Raw genomic sequence first — 22,233 nt, forward strand, 5'->3', positions numbered from 1 at the left:
GTGAACTTTCTTCTGTAAATGATTTTAATTCTGTTAATAATTAATAATAGCTAAATCAAAAGTACATATTAAGATAATCATTTTTGCTTATGACCTTCATTCAAGAATTGATTTTAGGGATTATTCATGTAATATTGGGGAAAATAATTTCCAGCAAGTTTAAGAAATATTTTGGATGTCTTCAGTTGTTAAAAACTGGAGATATTCTCTCTCTGCTCCCTCTCTGCTCTCTCTGCTCTCTCTGCTCTCTTCTAGCTCTTTCTTCTCTATTTCCTCTCTTTCCCAGCTCTCTCTCATTCCCAGGCCTTTCCCAGCCACACACATGGAGCGCCAACCTTGCCTGGTCCCAGCAGTTTTCTACTGAATAAACCTATCCCTTACCTGAAAAAAAAACTGGAGATATTAAAGCAATCTAAGTGTCTTATTACTAGTATTCAGGTCATGTAGAAATGCCAAGTCTCAGTATAATACTAATTGCTGCTAAAAACAACCAATAGGATATAATGTACTTGTGGTTATAAATATTGGGTCTCATTTCTACTTGAACCTTTAAAGCAATTTTTTGTCACTACAATGTGATAACATGATTTTTGTGAAACAGTAAAAGACTGAAGCCTTTCAAGGTGATTTTGATTTTAGATTTTCAGATGTGTGCTGAAAATGGTTAAGTTTGCGAAATGATCTCTGTACTCGATGGGATAACATTGTTTGTTTTTATAATATACAGAGTTTCCTTGGAAATAAAAGATGAAACACACAAAAAAAGAAATCAGAGAAAACTTTTAAGTTAAAATAGGTCACATTTTCATCTAACAGGGAAAAAAGTAAACAGTATGTATATATATAATTGTTTGGATCTTTGCCCAGTTAAGGTGAACTTTATAAACCAATATTTATTGAGCAATTGTACAGACCCCAACAGATCCTATTTCAGTGGCTCTCAAACAGGAGCAATTTTACAGTTCTAGAAGATATTTGGAAGTATTGAGTTATTTTGTATCATCATCAATGGGAAATGCCTCTGGCATCTAGCGGGTTGGACCCGTTGTGCTACTATAGTGTCCTTGAATGTACAAGACATCCCCCATTAATAACTATCCATCATAAAATGTCAATAATGTGTCATTAGTGTTATCTTAGAAAGGGAAAAGTATAAGATATCATCACTGCTAATAATCTTGTTCATCAATGCTTGTTGGCCAGGTATGGTGGTATGAGCCAATAATTCCAGCCATTCAGAACAATCTGAGGTTGACATTGGGGGAAACAAAACCTGCAAGAGTATCCAGAAAAATAACAAAAAAAACAAAACAACAAAAACCCTAAAGCAAACTAAGGGCTAGCAGCATGGTTTAGTTGTATCGTGTCTACCTAGTAAGTGCAAAGCCTTGAGTTCAAACACCAATGCTGAAAAAAAAAAAAAGTTTATTAAATAATGCAAAAGTATTTGTAATGATGCCCATTAATGTTGGGACAGCATTGTGATTAATTCCTCTTTAGGAATGACTAGCTTTACACAAAGGTGTGTACATATTATTTAAATATAATTACACATTATTTAATTACATATTACATATGTAATTTAAACATTACATATGTAATTTAAATATAATTACATATTATTTAAATATAATTATATGTTTAATAAACCTCATTGGTCTTAAAAATGCCTTTGTATCTTCTAGGTTACCAGGGATATTAACTCTAGTTATTTAAATGTTAATACAAAAATAAACTATCCTATTCAAAATAATAATAATTCCAACCCCTATGCTATTGTTTATCTGAGTTACATCTTATAGGTTAAAACTATTTTTTTCTTTTTTCTTTTTTTTTCAGTCCTGGGGCTTAAACTCTAGATCTGGGCACTGTCCCTGAGCTCTTCAGCCCAAGGCTAGTTAGTGCTCTACCACTTTGAGCAACAGTGCCACTTCCGGTTTTCTAGTGGTTAATAGGAGATAGGAGTTTCACCAACTTTCCTGCCAGGTTTGGCTTTGAACCACGATCCTCAGATCTCAGCCTCCTGACTAGCTGTGATTACAGACATGAGCCACTAGTGCCTGGTTACTTTTTCTTTAAATGTTGACTTCATATGTGTCTATTGAGGGAATGCTGGCTTAAGTGACATGAGTACATATTGGTAATTCAATATATAACACATTAAGTGGATATGAGGAAATGGTATTTACTAATTGGTAAACTTTCTTTTGTATACATTGAAATATGTCATTTTCACACACTGGAATTAACTGGTGATATACGTAGAAATGTTAACTGCTTAGTCAGAGGAAAATATCATTAATATTAGTCATTTCTACGTATATCACCAGTTAATTCCAGTGTGTGAAAATGACATATTTCAATGTATACAAAAGAAAGTTTACCATGATCATTTTCCTTCAGCTATTTCTAACCTATGTATCAAAATAGGATTCATGTTGGACTTTTCTGATCAATTTTTTTGGTAGTAATACGTGTGTGTGTGTGTGTGTGTGTGTGTATTATATGTGTGCAAGTGAATGTATATGTGTGTTTAGGTTTCCACTTAAAGTTCAGTGCCAAAGCTACAGTACTTATACATTTTCTAAATGTGTTTTAAGCAATAAGTTGTACAACATTTTTAGAACATGTGTTAAGCTATTTCTCTAAGAATGAAGCTCTTAACAAAACATAAGCACTCTGCATGAGATCTTAGCAGCAAAGTGCTTAAAAGATAAAGTAAGAATTGGTACCATGGGAAGAACACCAGCTGTAGAGCGCACAGGTCCATTATGAGAAGTATGGTAGTGGGTAGGGAGAAAATGATTTAATCAGGAGTAAAACCAATTTTATTATAAGGGCACGCAGGGGGTGTGGCACCATAGTGAGAGGGACATTTCAAAATATCTGACAGATTTCAACAATGTGAAAACCCTGTTCTTTAAAGTGACAGTAAACCCCATCAGGTCTCCCTTTTTGATGCTATTGTTAACAGTTGACTGTTTAAAGCTGGCCTGCTAAGATGCTGTCGGCCTATTTCAATAGTGGGTAGCCAAATAAAAGACTAATTGTTGAAATACAATCAATCAAAAATGATTGCAGGGCAGAAAGAAGGTCTCCTCTGCTGATTTTGTTGTGGATCATATTATTGTGTTATGATTGAGATAGGAATGAGGATTGAAAGAAGAAAATAGCCCATCTGAAATAAACAAATCCACTTCATTTCCTCCCCCACCTTTTTTGTTTTTTCAAAACATGCTACTGAGAAGGAACATCACTTATCAGCCTCGGAAATAATAGTCCATTAGGAAAAAAAAAAGGTTTGATAGTGACTTGGGCTAATATTTTTTAAAGAATGTGAATACGATTAGCAAAACAGCTCATGCAGAGAATCCCTACAGTGATAGTTCTCAGCTTTTCTTACATTTTTGGTGCAAAATGATCCTAGGCATTCATAAAACTAACACTAAGAGGGCATGTGGTTGTTATCTTAAGACATCAGTAACAAAATAAAATTCCACTTGACCAAATAACCTGTTAAATACTTGCCAGACATCTCTGCTTTTTGATTCAGATCATCTCAAATGATTAGCTTTTATTTTCCTTAAGCCCAGAATCCAAAATCTTTTCCAAGTTGCCCGTTGAAAAACACAAATCCTTAGGATCCTTAGGATCAATAGCAACGCGTTTTTGTCATGTTTCCTGCTAATTGCCTGGAAAGATGTCACTTTCAGATACAAATGCCTCCATTTCTTGTGTGAGAAAGATTTCAGACTTTCATATTAAGGGTGAAAAGGTAGATGATAATTGCCTAGCAGCCCTTATTTCTATTAAGATTTTCTTTTTTGGCAAATACTGTCTTCAGTATTTCTACGTTTCAGTTCAGTCAGAATTCCCAAGCTAACATTTCTGGTTTGTAAAGAGTTGGTTAGCACTTGTGGGTTTGTCCTCAGTGAGCTATCATTTTTTGACAGCTTTGCATAGCCTACTGTAGACCAACAGGGGTCTGTCTAATATTGTTTCTGGGCACATTTTCCTCACTGAGATGAAACTAAAAAACAAAAACAAAAAAAAAGATTTTTGAGGCAGTAAGAAGGAATTAATATCCTTTTTTGCTCGGTATTCTATTCCTTGCTGACTCTATATTCAGGGAAAAAAAGGAAAAGGAAAAAAAGTGTTACCCCTTATTCCCTTGTACATAGCAAGGCTAACTCATGTAAAGCAATAACTCATTTTCTATTACCATGTTTAGCATATGTCTCCTGTTGGCTCAGCAAGGCCTTTAGGCCGGTCCCTTGAGCCGACCATCATTGGCAAATCTTAGCCCCTCGGCCTCAAAACCAAATAGCTTTGAATCATGTTGAGCCGTGATGCTAATTTTCATACTGATGCATTATGGGAATAAACGTATCTGACATACTGTGTCAATGGCACTGTCTCTTTGTGTCTCCTGTTTTGTGTTAGCTGCATTCCTACAGATGGTATTCCATTGAAAATGATCCCTTCCTAAGGAAAAAGGAAAAAAAAAAAAAAAGCCATGCACAGCACCAAACCTCTAGGTACAGAAGGCTGTTAACGGTTGCTGATGATAGTAGGCAAACATTAACATAATAATTAGTGTCTTGTAATTGTTTCATTAAAACCAGTTGTTCCATTTCTCCTCGTGTTTTCCCAGAAGAGAAGCTGAATTTGGACGACAGCCAGTGGGAGGACATCCACGTTGTCACTGGAGCACTGAAGATGTTTTTCCGGGAGCTGCCTGAGCCTCTCTTCCCTTACAGTTTCTTTGAGCTGTTTGTGGAGGCGATCAGTAAGTACCTCACAAAAGGAGCTGCTGGCGCATTAAGGCTGTCACTATGGAATTATTAAGTAGATACTAAGAATGATAATAATAGTCACAGAGAACAATGTTCCGAATGTTTCATTATCTGTCTTTTTTTAAATGGCCTGTTTTGTTTTTGTATCTGGCCCTGTAATATTACCTGAGGGTTGTTTTTTTTTTTCATTTTGTTTTGAGGAATTATTTAGAAAGAATGAGAGATAAAGCCCTATTAAAAGTTACCAAATTCTCAAGGGAAAGTAGCTTCTCATGGAATCTTTAAAGGGTTACCTTTTGAACCACTTAGTCCCTGACTCCATTCTTTCAGAATGAGGACAAAGAGATCTTAAGAAGGAAATGTAAGAATCTGAAATAGTGTGATTTAGGAAGCATGTGATAAATCATCAAGTGAAGCATTGTGTTCTGTTGGCTCATTCATTCTTCACTCATCAACACTAGAAAATATCTATCATTTACTGAGGATGACTATAAATATCAGATTAAGTGATGGCAAATTTCTTCTAATGGGTGACTTAATGAAGGGTAAGTAAGTTATGTCACTATCTATCTGACTATCCAACTCTATGAAGCTTCCTTTCTCTTTCTTTTCCTTTCATTTTCCTAATGATAAAATAGACACATAGGTACAAGGAAAGGAATCAGTGGATGAATGAATGAGTGAAAACTTTTTCCATGTACAGGAAAAAAAATTGATATTTTTGAGGTAGTAAGAAGAAGTTAATTTTCTTGCTTGCTTAATATCCTTCTATTAGGAAGGATCCCTGGAAAAGCAACTACAAGGATGCCTCTAATCTTAACATTTTAGGGTACATTTATTATAATTGTGACATCTTGGAAAAAAAGTTTCCTGGCAAGCAAGGTGATAAAAGGAGGAATGACAAAGAAAGTAGAAAAAAAAAACAAAAGGTAAACCTAAAAAGCCTATTGGCCTGGAGCTCAATTAAAGTCCTAAGGAGAACATGAACATAATCTCTATATAGGCGTTGGATCTTCCATGGCTGTGTGTAGGGTGCTCATTAGTGTGTCGGGAATTTGGGGGAGCCTAATTTGAAGAGCACCCCTCAATATGCTCTTTGATTATATTTTTCATTCACAAGGAAGCAAAAGTTTTTACTTTCCAGGATCTCTTAACTTCATTTAAAAATAATGGTAACTGAAATTCAGTCTCCTTTGGTATTCTCTGTATGGTGCCTTGCAGCCATCCTACCCAAGGCAATAAAAAGCAAGTATAATTTCACCCATAGATTCATGTATTTCTAGGGATCATATGATATTACCTTGAAGAAGTTTGGGCCTTAGCATTAAGATTGTGGATTCTTAGAGATATCAGAGAAATACAGGTGAGATACTTGGATGGAGCATTGAACACTAATAGTGTCTGCTACTGCTACAATTAGCAAGGGGAGAGTTTTCCATTGAGATTTCTCATCATTTTGCTCTTGCTGAAACTGCAGCTATTTCATATTTTATATGAGAATACTTATCCATCCTGCTAAAGTGAAGTGAGAAATTACAGATACACTGGAAGCAAAAAGAAAGGAGGAATGAATAAACAAGAATGCTTTTCCATCAGCTTATTCTGATATTGAGTCTTGGCCAAATGCAGGCTTCACAGACAACTCACATGGTAGGAGAGAATTCTGGTAGGAAAAAGTCTGTGAGAAAATAAGAGGTACAGATGATAACAGTTTTTCTCCAGGTGAGTTGTATTAGGAAAGTAATATGAAACAGAAGAAATGAGAGTTTGCCCTTCATTCTTGTGCTAATGTTATCATTGCACATTCCAAAAAGAATGAACAGAAGGTATTTTGTTTTAAAAATAGTTTTTTGGACCAAAAACAAACATTAATATCATAAGAATCTGTGATTGCCATAGTAATCTCATCTGATAAGCCTCAATGAAGTAACAAAAATCACTCAATTTTGTTTTATATTTCATAATCAAAGTACTGAAGTTATTGATCTGAAATTCTATATTTGAGGATCAAAACAACTTGATCACATGCAGATTATTCCATAGGATCTTAACCACCGATGACAAAGATTTAATTCTCTGTTCAAGACAAGGAATATCAGGGGTATGTTCTGATTGTGTCTTACTGAAATTCATGTGTTGAGATCTAATATCCAAGGTGATAGTACTGGGAAGAGGGGTGTCTTTGGTAGGCATTTGGTACATGAGCCAGAGCATTCTTAATGAAATTAGTGACTTTATGAATGAGGCCTACGAGAAATCTTCTCTCCATGTGAGGACACAGCTAAAAGTCATCAGTATCAAAGGTAGAAATCATACTACAGCACTGGATACAAGTTAAGCTAAAAAAAAAATACCTCTCTCAAAATTGTAAGTACATGTATAACCAGGCCCAAAGGAAGCCTGGACTGCATTGTATATCATAATAAATCTTATAGAATCTATGCAGGAAGAAGTTAATCAAATCCACTCATGAGGTTTTGGCTTTATAGGATAAGGGATACAATAGTTAAGTAAATTCACAGGGACAAGAACATGTTTTCTAGATAGATAACTTTTTTGCCCTCAATGTTGTGCACTATTGGAGGGCTTGCCCTAACCAACTGGATTTCACAAGTGCTCTCATCAGCCTATGGCACAGTAGAGAATGTCAGGTAGAGATCTTCACATCCCTACAGAAAAGGTCCAGTCAGTTTCTTAGTTTATCTTTCTTATCCTTGCCACTCTGTCTGCCTTGGGTGGCTGTTCTAAGAGAAACTCCACATCTTTCATGGCTTCATTTTGGATAGGTCAGTCCACTCTGGTTCCATCTAGTGCTACATTTCCTCCTTTCTTCACCCTTCCATCTTGGAGGAGCCAGAGGCTATCTCAAGTGGCTGAGTCCTTAGTCTGTTCACCCTGAGCTTCTTCATCTGGATAATAAGTCCTGTACATTAAATTACTTATCTGTGTAAACACTTAGGTTTCTGTTGTTTGGTGCGTTGTAAACAAAACCTCATGCCTATCAATGCCACATTCATTGTATCATGACATGATTTCCCTTTTCCCTCTCACTACCTATGAGTCAGTTGTGAAGTCTTAACACTTTTTATTTAGTACCTAGTTGAGAGATGAGTTACATTTTCATAGCAAAGTCAAAAAGTAAATTGATGAAATGGTGTTTTATATCCAACTAGAATTCCTTGTATCTGAGAAAGATATGTTATTTCAAGTACAAGCAATTAATGACCAACGTGCTATTTACATTGCTTTTAATTCTCATTATATGTTAGAAAGTTATTGTACACTCCAAGAAAATTGAACAGAAGGCATTTACTTTTTAAAATAGTTTTTTGGATCAAATACAAACATTAATATCATAAAAACCTGCAATTGCCATAGTGATCCCCTGTCTGATAAGACTCTTGGAAGTAAAAGAAAAAAATCACTCAATTTTGTTTTATATTTCATTATCAAAGGAATGAGGTTATTGATCTGAAATTCTATATTTGGGGTCAATGCAATTGGGTCACCTGTAGGTTATTTCATAGGAACTTAACCCACTGAGAACAAGGACTTAATTCTCTGGAAATGACTTGTACTGAAGGCCTTATTTGTACTGTAAATGTGAACTTGGTAGAAAAACACAGCTAGAGACATTTATGATACATTGTGCCATCTTATAACTAGAGGCCTGCATGGGGTCAAAGCATTTCCAGTAGAGCTAAATCCTGGGAAATGTGCTCAGCTTATCTCTATTCTCATCCCTTTTATTCTGATAACTTTACAGATCAAAAGGAAACAAGTAGTGTGTATTTTCTGTCTTAATATCTGCATCTTCTGTGAGTTCCTGGGAAAGAAAAAGAGAGGAGAAAAGCTCGTTGGCATTTCTCATCATGGTCTTTCAATCTCTAAACTAAAATTAGTTGGCACAGTTGAATTCATTTCTGGAAGTTCTAGGGGAAAACCCACCATATGCCCTTTCCAGATTCTTCAGAGCATTTCTCTTCCTCCACCTTCCCAGCTACCCATGCTGGATCAGATTCTCACTTTATATCACTTCAACCCCTTTGATATTCAGGTCTCCCACTGCCATTCTTCCATCTCATCTTACATTCTTTCTTCACCCAGTACTGGGATTTCAACTCAGCCTCAAACTTATTTGGCTAGCTTGCTCAGCTGGCATGCCAACATTTAAACCACATCCCCAGACTAGAGTTTTACTAGTTATTTTGGAGATGGTTTTTACAGCGTTTTCTGTATGGATTGGCTTCAGACCATGACCCTTTAGATCTCAGACTCCTGAGTAGATAAGATTTCAGGCATAAGCCACAAACACCAGGCTCATCTTCCACTTTATAGAATTCTTGTCATTAGACTGGACTTGCCTGGATAATCCAGGAAGATTTCTCCATGCCTGGATCCTTAACTCAGTCACAACCAGAGTGTCCCTTTATTCATGCAAGTAACATGTTCACAGGCTCTGGTAATAAGATGATAGATGTGTTTTGTTTTGTTTTGTTTTTGTGCCTGGGACTTGAACTTAAGGGCTGGACTCTCCCTATGAGCTTTCTGCTCAAGGGCAATACTCTACCACTTCAGCCACAACTCCACTTCTAGTTTTTTAGGTGGTTAATTGGAGAGAATAGTCTCACAGACCTGGCTTCAAACCATCATTCTTAGATCTCATCCTCTGCTTTTGAGAGTCATTTTTCCACCTGCCACACCATGATTGGGGAGCACCTGTGCAAGTCATAAATGCTGACAATAATTCACCCATTTTCATCTTCTTTCACTCAAAAAATATCATTATTAGAGTTCACGTGTTAGTATAAAACTATGTACTGATCAGTAAATAAGAAGGATGACCTCAAGTATTTAGCTACAGATTGTAGTATCTATTACCTGTGAGGGACAGCACAGTGATCTTCCTTAAACCTGGATGAAACCTCACTTCCTGAATATCTCTGATCATTTTATTCACCAACCTTCATTTCAACTCTTTTGTAATCACACTAGAGTGTGAAGAATTGTACATTTCCACAGTTGCCTTTCATGTGAAAATATAATAGGATATTTTCTCCACCTCTCAACAACATGTCATATATTTTCCTCCATGGAAATGGTATCAGTGCTGACTCTGATCAAAACAACATTATGGCACTGGACATGGAGGTACAAGCCAGCAATCCCAACACTGGAGAAGCTGGGATTTGTATAAGAAGGAGGATCACTAGTTTGAGGCCAGCTTGAACTGTAGGGTAACACTTTGTCTCAAAACAAACAAATAACAACAACAAACAAAAACAGTATGGTTGCAATTTCACCCTTTTTCATATATTTATAGTTTCCTATGTAAAATAAACATATATACATGTATAATGTCTAAATTACTGTGCATGTTTGTTATTTGTACTCTATTTATTACACATATAAATGTGTACCTATCTCTTTATGTATGAGCACGTGTGTGTATATATAAATTTAGAGACTCGGTAGGACTGACAAAGTGATATACCAATGATGTTTTATATCAATCTTCCATTTGAAGGCTGGAGCATATATGCATCGAAGACAATATATTTTAGAGCCTAGTTTTTGTGACTGCTAAGGAGTTAATCAGTAAAAGAAACCAACAACAAAAAATACATCTGAGTTGTTGACTGAGCCCTATTAAGAATTAGGCTATTAGAACCAAAGTTAGAATACAGCCTAAGTCTTTTACCAAACTACCTTTTCCACATTCCTATACTTTTTCTCTTCGGTTATCATAATGTTTTATCCTTAAAGTAAAATTTCAATGGGCAATTGAGGTGAAAAAACAGTCAAGTATATTTGAAAATATTTTCTTAACTTTATCGTGCCCTTTGGTCAAACTATTTCTGATGCATCATCAACTCCATGATGACATTCTTTGAGAAAAGAAACAGCTTGTAAGGGCACTTAACTTAAAACAGTGCTAAACATAAAAGCATGATAGTGATAAATTACCTTAAAACCAGAAAATGAAAAGGCAGGGTTTAAAGGGTCACCATAAAGAAACCAATTATGTAAAAGCAATATAACTATCCTCACTAGACACAGTGGTTCAAGTCTATAAACCTAGCTTTGGGGAGGAGAAAACTGGAGGATTATAGTTTGAAGCTAGTTTGAGCAAAAAATTCCCTAGATTCTATCTCAACCAGTATCTGGACATGGTAGTATATGTTTGTCTTCCCAGTTATAGGAGGGGGATTATAGGGATGATAATTCTGGCCATCCCAAGCATAAATACCAACACCAAAAGATATGGCTCAATTGATAGAGTGCTTGCTTAGATCCTGAGTGTAAATGCCAGTTCCCCAAAAAAGTACATCCATCTATCTATCTATCTATCTATCTATCAATAATCTATATATGTATGTAAATTTTACAGAGGCTTTCTAAAGTTGCTACTTCAAGCTAATATTCCCACAGACTTGGACTTTTTGTTGTGATTCTTTCCGTGTGTGTGTGTGTGTGTGTGTGTGTGTGTGTGTGTACTAAAACAGAAAATTTTATAGTGGATGCCTAGCTTGTCTCTTAATTCACTCTAATTATATTCACAATTAAATTGTAAAAAGAAGAGTAGACAAGAGCCAAATGGCTTGCACAGGTGTCTTTTTGAAGTAATGGTTTAGTGCTAGATAATAAACAACTGGGCCTCCTACTTAACTTGTCTTAATGAAAAGTCCTTAATAAGTAAAACTAGAAGGTGATGCAGAATAAAGTTGGGCTTTGACTCTGAAATTAATTGAGTGTGAGTCAGCGGGTCGATTAGAAAATGTGGTGCTTGTCTTTTTCGCTTTTTCTTAGACATTTTTTTAAACTTGTACTCCTTCTTTCCATATCAGTGAGAAGCCAGTTTTCAAACTTTTCAAAGCAATAAATGTTTTGAGCTGAGAGATTAACCAGGAAGCACTCATGAGTCCGATTCCTGAGAATCCCTATCCCTAGTATGGGCATTCTTTTGAAAAATATAATACATAGCAAAATGCAGTGTCTTTTCAGTGCTTCAGTAGCAAACAGTTATCTTGACCCAGTCCCGGAATGCTGGATTTAAGTCACTGGTTTTCATGTACTTATGTTCACACAAATTGCAATCATCACTGATGGACCTTCCAAAGCATCTCTCATGCAACTTGTCCTAAACTCTTGACCATGCCCACAGCTCCCGGAAAACAGTCTCTCCTACTTCAATACAGTAATTTTCTAACTACAAATTGAGGCAGATGAATGTAACTACCTTTATTTCATTTAGAGGAAAATCTAAACTACTCTCAAGTTCTTCCTAGCACGATAGGATCTGATCACCCTTAAGTTTTCTATCTTCATCATAACTTCTCTGCATTGCCCATCACATCCCAACCCACTCAGCTTCTTGATATTTTTCCAAAATTCCAGGCCTGATGAGGGGCTTTGTCTGCCTCATTCCTCTGCTGAAAAACACTTCTTCTGACTTCCATTCACCTGCCAATTTTTCACCAAGGTCTTTACTATTATCAGCTAAGCTGTAGTTTCTACCTGCATTACACACCAATTCTTCTCAAATTGGAGGGGAAATACTATCTTCCCCATGGAGATTTTTCAAGTGCTAATCTTGTTACAGTACTATGTACAGAGTTTCAAGCACATAGGATATTAGCTATAATTCTTACGACAGAGTGCAGTCAGACTATTGTCTAAAGAGTATGGTTTCAAAGGACATTTTTGCCCATTCTCAGTCATCTTCCCTGTCCTCCAGTAAAGCTATTTCAAGTGATGCATGTAGCTGTCTTCTTTCTACTTCAATATTTTGCTTCTAGATTTCCAAACAGCATCAAACATGTTTAAGAGAATATTACAAGATATTCTCTTGTTTCACAACCCAGTGAATCCCATTTTCTTTCTTCATCTCATGATATTTCTATGTTCTGCAAGAGAACAACCCCACTCCAAAGGGCATACATCTTAATCATAACCTGAGGCTATCCAGTGTGATGCTGCCTTGGTCCTGTTAAACATTATTGTGACATTCACAATAATGAAGAGACAATTCCAAAGTAATGCCTTCTCCAAGTTGAGAAGTTAGCTGGCTTGGCTTGTGGAGATACAAGTTGACTGGTAGGGTGATAGGTGAGAAGTTGGGAGTATGGACGGAAAGGCTGTGGACTAGCCAGTGAAAATGCTTGTACCATTGTAGACACTTCTCACAAAAACAAAAGTTCAAAGAGTTATAGACCAAAGCCTAATCAATAGACTCTACTTATAGACAAAAGACACAGGAACAGAAAAATATACATGTATGCATATACTCATTCACTAAACTCAAAATGTTTTATTTATCATACGTACACTCTATTTTCAATATGGTCAGTTTTCTTTTAATGAATGAATTCTATCAAGAGATTTCTAATATAACCCAGCCATGAGCTATTTTCAAACTGCCATGAAATGAGAACGGACCCTTTACCCCTATTTCTCTTGCTTACTTACACTCTGTCACATGATGGGATGGTTAGCCTTGATTGGAAGAAGAGAAACCAGCAGCCAAGAACAGAAAGCAACCATGGTTTAAACTGTTTCTTCAAGCTGTTTCCTTCCAATGTTTGTCACAACAACACAAGTAACTAAGAACACACTCTCAAATTTGCTCAAGAGCTCTGCTTTTCACTAGTTCTCTGACTGTCAATAATTTTTTTTCTTTGAATAGCTTCCAGGACTCTCATGAGCTCCCTGAAGAGTGGCATCTCTTCATTTGGCTCACCCCTTATTGCTCTGCAGAGTTAAACTCTAGATGCAATAACTACTGAGGTGCAATCAGTTTCCAAGGGGAAATTGGTTCAGGTTGTCTCAGTGGAATATCCATGTTGAAATTGCTACATGGTTTAGAGAATGTGATTTTTTTTCTGAATTATTGACTCAGACATTTTCTATTTATACTTCAAGGAAAAAAACTGGACAAAATTTTTTGTGACAGAAATATGGAAAATAGCTACATTTCCCACATGTATCATAGTAAACAAGTAACAAGGCTGGTATGGAGGGAAATATAGTAATAGACTTGGAAAAAAGTAATATGATTGGAAAGATGGAGGTAAACATCTTTTTTAATGTTTGGTGGGGGTTTTGTTTTGGTATTTGTTTTTGTTTTTTGTTTTCTGTTTTTGTTTTTTTTTTTGGGTTTGGTTGTGGGGTCTGAACTCTGGGCCTGGTGGGGGTTTTGTTTTGGTATTTGTTTTTGTTTTTTGTTTTCTGTTTTTGTTTTTTTTTTTGGGTTTGGTTGTGGGGTCTGAACTCTGGGCCTGGGCGCTGTCCCTCAGCTCTTCAGCTCAAGGCTAGCACTCTACCACTTGAGCCACAGCGCCACTTCCAGCTTTTTTCTTATGTGGTGCTGAGGAATCGAACCCAGGGCCTCGAGCATGCAAGGCAAGTACTCTACCACTGAGCCACCTTCCCAGCCCTTTGTTTTTTGTTTTCTAATCCATGAAGTAGCTGGGTGCTGGTGGTCCATGCATATAATCCTAGCTGCTCAGGAGTCTGAGATCTGAGAATTGTAGTTGAAAACCAGATTGGGCAGGAAAAATCTGTGAGATTCTTAATTTCAATTAACCACCGAAAGGCCAGAAATGGAGCTGTGCCTCCAAGTGTTAGAGTGCTAACGTTGCTCACAGACAAGACACACAGTGGCCAGGCTATGATCTGAAGCCCCAGGATGGCACAAACACACACACACACACATATGGGCATATGCACACCCACACACAATCCATGGATTTTTAAAGTTATATTTGATAGTATGAGTTTTTTTCCTTCCATTGGCTTATGTGTATATATATTCCACTTAAATGTGCAGTTCCTCCCCTTCCTAACTTTTCATTTCATACAACACATTCATCTTTTTCCCCAGAAACTAGGATTCTAAAAGGTCAAATGCCTGAGGCCCTAAATCCATGATTACCTTCTAACCAGACAGTCAGCTCTTAGGCCCTTCCTCTTGTTCTTCTCACCTTGAGTATCCAGTAAGTGAAAGGTTGACCCTTTCACATCTCCAGCCCATTCCTCTGCCAAGTAACAGATTGAAAGACATAATTAGTGCCATCTGTCCTGATATTTCAGGTGGATACTGCCTTACTAAGAGATGAAAGCAATAATCTTTCCAACTCCTTTCTATGCCCATGACTCTAAGCAAAATGGTAAGATTGTTAGACACCGTGTAGACATTATTCTCTGAATTTCTAATTGGTACTTGGAAAAGAACCATTATCTTATTGAAATATTCTTAGAGATATTTCTCTCCTTTTGTGCTGTGTTATGAAACTTCTTTCAAAAAATCAGAGAAAAACTATATATATATATATATATGCACACACGCACAAATATATATATATATATATATATATATATATATATATATATATATATATATATATATATATATATATAAAACGTTGTGAGTGTGGGGACAGTGGAATTCTGGTCTTTAACCTCAGGGATTGGGCACTGTCCCTGAGCCTTCTTACTCAAGGCTAGTGCTCTACCACTTGAGCTATAGTTCCACTTCAGGCTTTGTTTGGTGGTTAGTTAGAAATAAGAGTCTCGTGGACTTTTTTGCCCAGGTTGGCTTCCAACCTGGATCCTCAGACCTCAGTCCCCTGAGTAGTGAGTATTATAGGCATGAACCACCAGTGGCTGGCTTTAAATTAGATAGTCTTAAGCAAATATTACATCAGGGTGTTGGGGGAAGCGTGAAAAACCTCCTCAGAAGCTATTGTATGTGTTGTTCAGGTCTGTGATTTTCAGAGCTTCTAAGAAATAGATCCCTGAATGAATATGAAGCATGTGAGCCAAACATAAAAGTCCACCAAGGGAAAAGATACATCAACTAGGGTGTAATGACTCTATTAGTCAATAATTTCTAAAGAATCAAGATTTTCAGACTCTTCAAGTCATACTCATCAAATGTGTCCTTCTACCATTGGAAATTGTCTTAGTTGAAAATGTCATTAGATTATGGCTTAAACAACAAAAATTTCTTCTCACAGTCCTGTAAGTTAGAACTTCAAGATCAGAACACCAGCATTGTCAAGTTCTGGTAAGGGCCTTATCCTGGTTTGCTCTTGAAATAATTTTAACTTAATTACTTCTCGAAGGACCCACCTCTAAACATTATTATATTTGAGGCTTCAACATATGAATTTAGGAGAACACAAACATTCAGTTCTTGGTAGAAAGCATTCTTCAGTGGTATGCTTTAGGTGTGAAACTTTATCACTAAAAGATGGCTTCTCTTTTATTCTGGAAATTTCATCTCATTACTGAAATGCAAGACTTAATTAGCTCTTTATTAATACTGTTTAATTCTATTCTTGGGGTCTGAAATTGAATTTACAATCCCAGGTGTCACTTTTTACTCACTTCTCTCTCCTATTGTTTATGCATTTTTAAACTTGCATACAGAAATGTGCAGGCAAAGCTACAACATTCTTCTTTAAAGCCCAGCCTGCCAAGACCATGACACCAACAAAAGAGTTTTGCCTTAAGATTTGCATATTCAGAAAAAAGATCTCACTGGGGTCTCAGAACAGCTACAACTAGAACCAAAACCAAAGTTTTTAATATAACTATTTTAGTCTTATTATTCAAGCATTATGACAATGACAGGCTCTAATAGTATGTCTTCCATGCTCTATTCAAGTACATTTCAAGAACATGCTTGCATGGGAAAATGGAGCAGTGATAGATATCAATTCATAACACATTGAGAGGAATTTCAAATACAATGCCAGTAAAAAAAAAAATGCAGAAAACAGACACTCCAATTTTATAAATCAAAGTCCTCTACACATCTGAGCTACTTTTAGAAACTCTCTGAATCATATGTGTAAACCTACTTCACCTTATTGTACTTCATTTTATGGTATCTTGTAGATATTATGTTTTCTGCAAATGGAAGTTTGTCGCAACTCAGTGAGATGAAAATCTACTGACTCAGTTTGTGTCTCTGCATCGTATTTTGGTAATTTTTTGTTAAGTTGGTAATTACTGTATCAGTTATGGTGACCTGTGATCAGTGATCTCTGATGCTATTATTCTGATCATTTGGGGATAGCATGAACTGCCCCTATATAAGATAGCAAACTTAATCAAAGTACCTGTGTTATGGCTACTACAGTGAGCAACCCTTCCCTATCTTGCTCCCTCATCCCAAATCTGTCCATTTCTTGAAGTCCACCAATACTGAAATTAGGTCAATTAATAACTAAGCATTCACATAAGACTCTGAAGTCTCACATTTGAACAACAACTAGATATGATTAAGCCTGTTGAGGAGGACATGTTGCAGAGTCACCAGGCTGAAAACTAGGCCCCTTGTGCCAGTGAGAAAAGTTGTGAATGTGAAGGAAAAGTTCCTGAAGGAAATTAAAAAGGCTACTCCATTGAATACAGAAAAGCTAACAATGTAAAACCACCTTTTCACTAATGTGGAGAAAGTTTTATTGGTTGGTATAAAAGATAAATCAGCCACAACATTCTCTTAAGCCAAATCTACTGTAAGACCCCACGCCTCTTCACTTCTGTGATGACTAAGAAAGATGAGGAAACTTTAGAAGAAAAGTTTAAAATTGGGTGCCATTGACTCATTTGTTTAACAGTAATGCCATCTCTTTAACATAAAAGTTCAAGGTGAAGCAGTTGAGTACTGATGTCAAAGTTGTAGCAAGTTACCCAGATCTAGGAATCGATATGCTTATCTAAAGAACAGATTAGATTTTCAACGTAGATGAAACAGAATAATATTGGAAGAAGATTCCATCTAAGACTTTTATAGCTAAAGAAGGGATGTCAATGCCCAGCTTCAATGATCAGGCTAACTCTCTCACAAGGGATTAATGCAGCTGGTGATTTTTCAATTGATGCCAATGCTCATTTATCTTTCGGAACATTTTGGGACTCTTAAGCTTTAGGCGTGTAGTATGATGGTGTTCTATAAATAAATAAAAAGTCCTGGATTCTAACAGTCTACAGAATATTTTCAGTTCACTATTGAGACCGACTCCTCAAAACAAATATTCCTTTTAAAACATTACTGCCCAATGATAATGCTCCAAGAACTCTAATGGAGATGTACAAGGAGATTTGTACTGTTTTCCTTCCTGATAACACAACATCCATTCTGCAGCCCATGAGATGAAGAAATAATTTTGACTTATTTAAAAAATATAATTTGAAAGGCAATAGCTGGCATAGTTACTGATTACTATGATGGACCTGGGTGACGTAAATTGAGAAGCATCTGGACAGAATCTGTGATTCTAAATTCCATGAAGAATATTTGTGATTCATGAGAGATAGTCAAAATGTTAGAATTAACTGGAGTTTAGAAGAGAAGAACTCCAGACTTTATGGAAGGCTGTGAGGAGTTCAAAACATCAGTGGAAGTAAGCTTAGAAGCAAGGAAAACAGCAAGGGAACTGGGATTGGCCATGCAGCCCAAGAGGATGGGACTGAATCGCTTCAAGTTCATGACTTAACTTTAAAGGATAAGGAAGGTGGTTTCTTGGGATGGAGTCTTCCAGTGAAGATACAGTGAGCATTGTTGGGATGACAAGTAAGGATTTCAAATGGTATATGAACTTATCTGACAGATATTGAGAAAGCAGATCTAATATTGAAAGAAATAAAATGCTAACAAACAGAATCACATGTCACAGAGGATTTTTTTTTTTCATAAAAGGAGTGTCAATTCATACTGGCAAACTTTTTGTTCCCTTATTTTACAATTTTTTTTTTTTTTTGTCGGTCGTGGGGCTTGAACTCTGGGTCTGGGTGCTGTCCCTGTGCAATTCAGCTCAAGGTGAGCGCTCTACCGCTTGAGCCAAAGCGCCACTTCCGGTTTTCTAGTGGTTTATTGGAGATAAAAGTCTCACCGATGTTCTGCCCATGCGGGCTTTGAACCACGATCTTCAGATCTCAGCCGCCTGAGTAGCTAGGATTTCAGGGGTGAATCACCGGCGCCCGGCCCCTTATTTTATAAAACTTCTCAGCCAGTAGCTATCCACAGTGATGCAAAACGACCATGACTGACAGAAGGCTCTAATGTTTCTTAGCATTTTTTAGCCATAGGCACTATTTTTGTGCTGGTTCTGGGGCTTGAACGGCAGCGCATAGACCTGCCCCAGAGCTTTTTGGCTCAAGGCTTAATAGCACTCTACCACTGAGCCGCAGCTCTACTTTTCACTTTTTAGTGATTACTTGAAGGTAAGAGTCTCATGACTTTCCTGCTTCACCTGGCTGCAACCACAATTCTCAGACCTCAGTCTCCTGAGTAGATAGGATTCCAAGCGTGAGCCATGGCAGCCAGCCATAGGTACTTTTAATTAAGGTATATACATTGTTTATTCAGATATATTCCTACTGTACTTAATACATCTATTATACAAACTTGATTTCATATATACTAGAAAACCCAAAGATGTAGTATAGCTTCTGGAGCTATACTACAGTATCTCCATAGTATACCTACAATTTAAACTTATGAATGGATAATAATATGAGTAAATATTATTACTGTGTATAGTTGCAACTGTACTTTATAGTATATGTACTATATTTTTACTTGCATATAGCTAAATGCTGTACAAACATTTTGCCAACAAAAATTTAATTTTCTTATGGTACTGAGGATTGAATTAAGAGCCTCAAAGCTAAATGGGAACTCTACCACTTGAGTCATACTTCTAATCCCCTTATATGTTGGTTATTTTCAAGAAGAATCTCAACTTATTTTGTGCTTTCCATTTATGCTTTCCAAAGTTTTTCAGGATGACAGGTATATGTGACACTTCAAGGATAATAAGGGCATAATATGGTACCAACCATAATTGTTGAGTCTTTGAACGTCTTTTTGCTTATTGGGATGACCTCAAAACTCAGGCCCTCTGAAACAATTAGAAATATAAGCTTTAGCCACTGCACTACCCAGCTACATTAATTTTACTAACACCTCTATGCAGGAAATATCATTATTCCCACTATTTCCATTTGGGAAATGGAGACAAAATTATTGGACTATACATTTATTGAGAAGCTGCTCTCCTGGGATTTGAACTTAGAAGTTGAATATTTCAAAAAGGTTACTCCTAACCATGAATTTGTTCTTGATATAATAATTGTCTTATAAATATGGTAGTAGATTCAGGCATGGTTTAACTTAGTACCATTAAGAAAAATAAAGAAAAGAATCCACATAGAACATGGATGATTTTTTTGTTCTACGTGACCTATTTCTTTAAGAAACACTATGTCTTTAGCTAGCAAGATAACTAAAAAGCTCACAAACTGGGAGAAGATCTTCACTAGCTATACAATAGACAAGGACCTTATATCAAAAATATACATAGAGCTAAAAAATAATAACTGCCACCCCCCAACAAAAAATCCTCAAAGAAATACCACTTCATTAATAAGTGGCCTAAAGAATTAAAAAGAGACTTCTCGGGAAAGGAAATAAGAATAGCCAATAGACACATGAAGAAATGTGCAACATCTCTGGCCATAAAAGAAATGCAATTCAAAACCACATTGAGATTCCACTTTACCACAGTTGGAATGGCCAATATATATAATAGTAGTAGTAGATGCTGGCGGGGATGTGGCCAAAAGGAAACAAACTCATTCAATCATTCTGGAAAGCAGTATGGAGGTTCCTCAAAGGACTAAACATAGTAGTTCCCTATGATCCAGCCATCCCATTCCTGGGCATTTTCCCAAATGATCACAAGCAAGGCCACACTAAAGCTACCACCACAACTATGTTCATTGCTGCATTATATACCATAGCTAAGATATGGAACCAATCCAGGTGCCCCTCAATAGATGAAAGTGTCAAGAAATCTGGTATATATACATAATGGACTTCTATGCTTTCATCAGGAAGAATGACATCACCCCATTTGCTAAGAAATGGAAAGACTTGGAAAAATTATATTAAGTGAAGTAAGCCAGACCCAAAGAAACATAGGCTCATTGGTTTCCCTCATTTGTAATAGTTAGTATATGTCTAGTATGTGTCCTAGAAGAAGATCACAATAGCTCAATAGCTACGTACATATGAACATATAAAAATGATGCAAATTGAAATAAACTCCAGGATATGGAAACAAGAAGTTTTGTTGTTGTTGTTGTTGTTATTGACCTTGTTGTCATCACTGTACTCTATCAAATTTTTTTTATTTATATTTTTTTAAATATTTTTTATTGTGAAAATACTGTACAGAGGGTTTACAATTACATGGGCAAGATAATGAGTACATTTCTTATCAAGCATTGTAGCCTCCTCCTTTGTTTACCCTTCCCATCCCTTCCCAGTCTCTCCCCACCCCCCCACCCAACCCCCCCCCCCCACCAAAGTTGTAAAGTTCGTTTCGACATGACAACTTGTACTTCTCATTGTTGCAACGTGTCCACCTGTATCCTTATGTAAACGACTTGTTTTTCCCTTCCTCTCCACAAATTATAACGACAAGTGAAGTAAGCCAAGCCCAAAGAAACATAGGTCCCATGGTTTCCCTTATTTGCAATATCTAGTGTATGTCTGAGTCAAGCAGAAAAGGTCAGATAAGTGATGTTAGGAAAATGAACCCTAAGATATGTATTTAAATATTTTTTTTCTTTCATGCATTTGTTTCTAACGCATTTATAAGATTATTTCTTTGTTGGTTTGTATGTCCCTCCCCCACAGTATAACTCCTACTTTCACTGTATTTGATGTCGGTATTTTTTTCTTTTTCATTTTGGCTTATCCCCAGCAGTCACTGGTTTTGATTCTGGTACCCTGCGTCTTGTATATACCTTTATCTGATTTAGAGAAGGGAAAAGGGAATAACAAAATGGTGAAACAAGGACAGAGGGTACACCAGTGCCACAGTGATACTCACAAGACACTAAGTTGGAAATGCCTACAACTTGGAGTGGGGAGTGGGGGAGAAGGATGTGGGAAAAAAATGAAGGAGGAGGTAACAATGTTCGACAAGAAATGTACCCATTATCTTACTTATGTAACTGTAACCCCTCTGTATAGCACCTTTATAACAAAATAAAATTAAGTTAAAAAAAGACTATGTCTTGCCTATCCAAATTAAGACAAATGCAGAAATTTTTTTATTGCTTTGTGCATTCAAGGCAACATTACAGGTTCTCATGCCTGTGCTTAGGTCACAGGAGTTATTAAAATTATTTTTAAAATAAGTACTAGTGACATCCAAATGCACCTACCAGATGGAAAAGATTAGAGAGTTTTTAAATGTATTTGTAAGGAACATTTAATTTGCTAAGCACCTGTGACCAATGCCTGTAATCCTAGCTACCCAAGAAGCTGGGATTTGGGGATCAAGGTTTGAAACCATTCCAGGAAGTTAAGTTCATGAAACTCTTATCTCCAATTAACCACCAAAATGCTGAA

At 36.5% G+C, this 22,233-nt stretch overlaps 1 protein-coding gene across 3 annotated transcripts in view; it reads left to right on the forward strand.

Moving 5' to 3' along the window:
* The window catches only part of Arhgap15 (Rho GTPase activating protein 15), a 655,060-nt gene that overhangs the window by 520,376 nt on the left and 112,451 nt on the right, over window positions 1-22,233 (forward strand). For all 3 annotated transcript variants that reach the window (XM_042683470.1, XM_042683473.1, XM_042683471.1), the window contains one exon: window positions 4,655-4,789. In XM_042683470.1, coding sequence (XP_042539404.1) covers window positions 4,655-4,789 — 135 coding nt within the window. The remainder of the gene's footprint in view (window positions 1-4,654; window positions 4,790-22,233) is intronic.

The sequence above is a fragment of the Dipodomys spectabilis genome, unplaced genomic scaffold (genome assembly GCF_019054845.1).
Source record: "Dipodomys spectabilis isolate Male_0828 unplaced genomic scaffold, ASM1905484v1 ptg000081l, whole genome shotgun sequence".
Taxonomy (NCBI): domain Eukaryota; kingdom Metazoa; phylum Chordata; class Mammalia; order Rodentia; family Heteromyidae; genus Dipodomys; species Dipodomys spectabilis.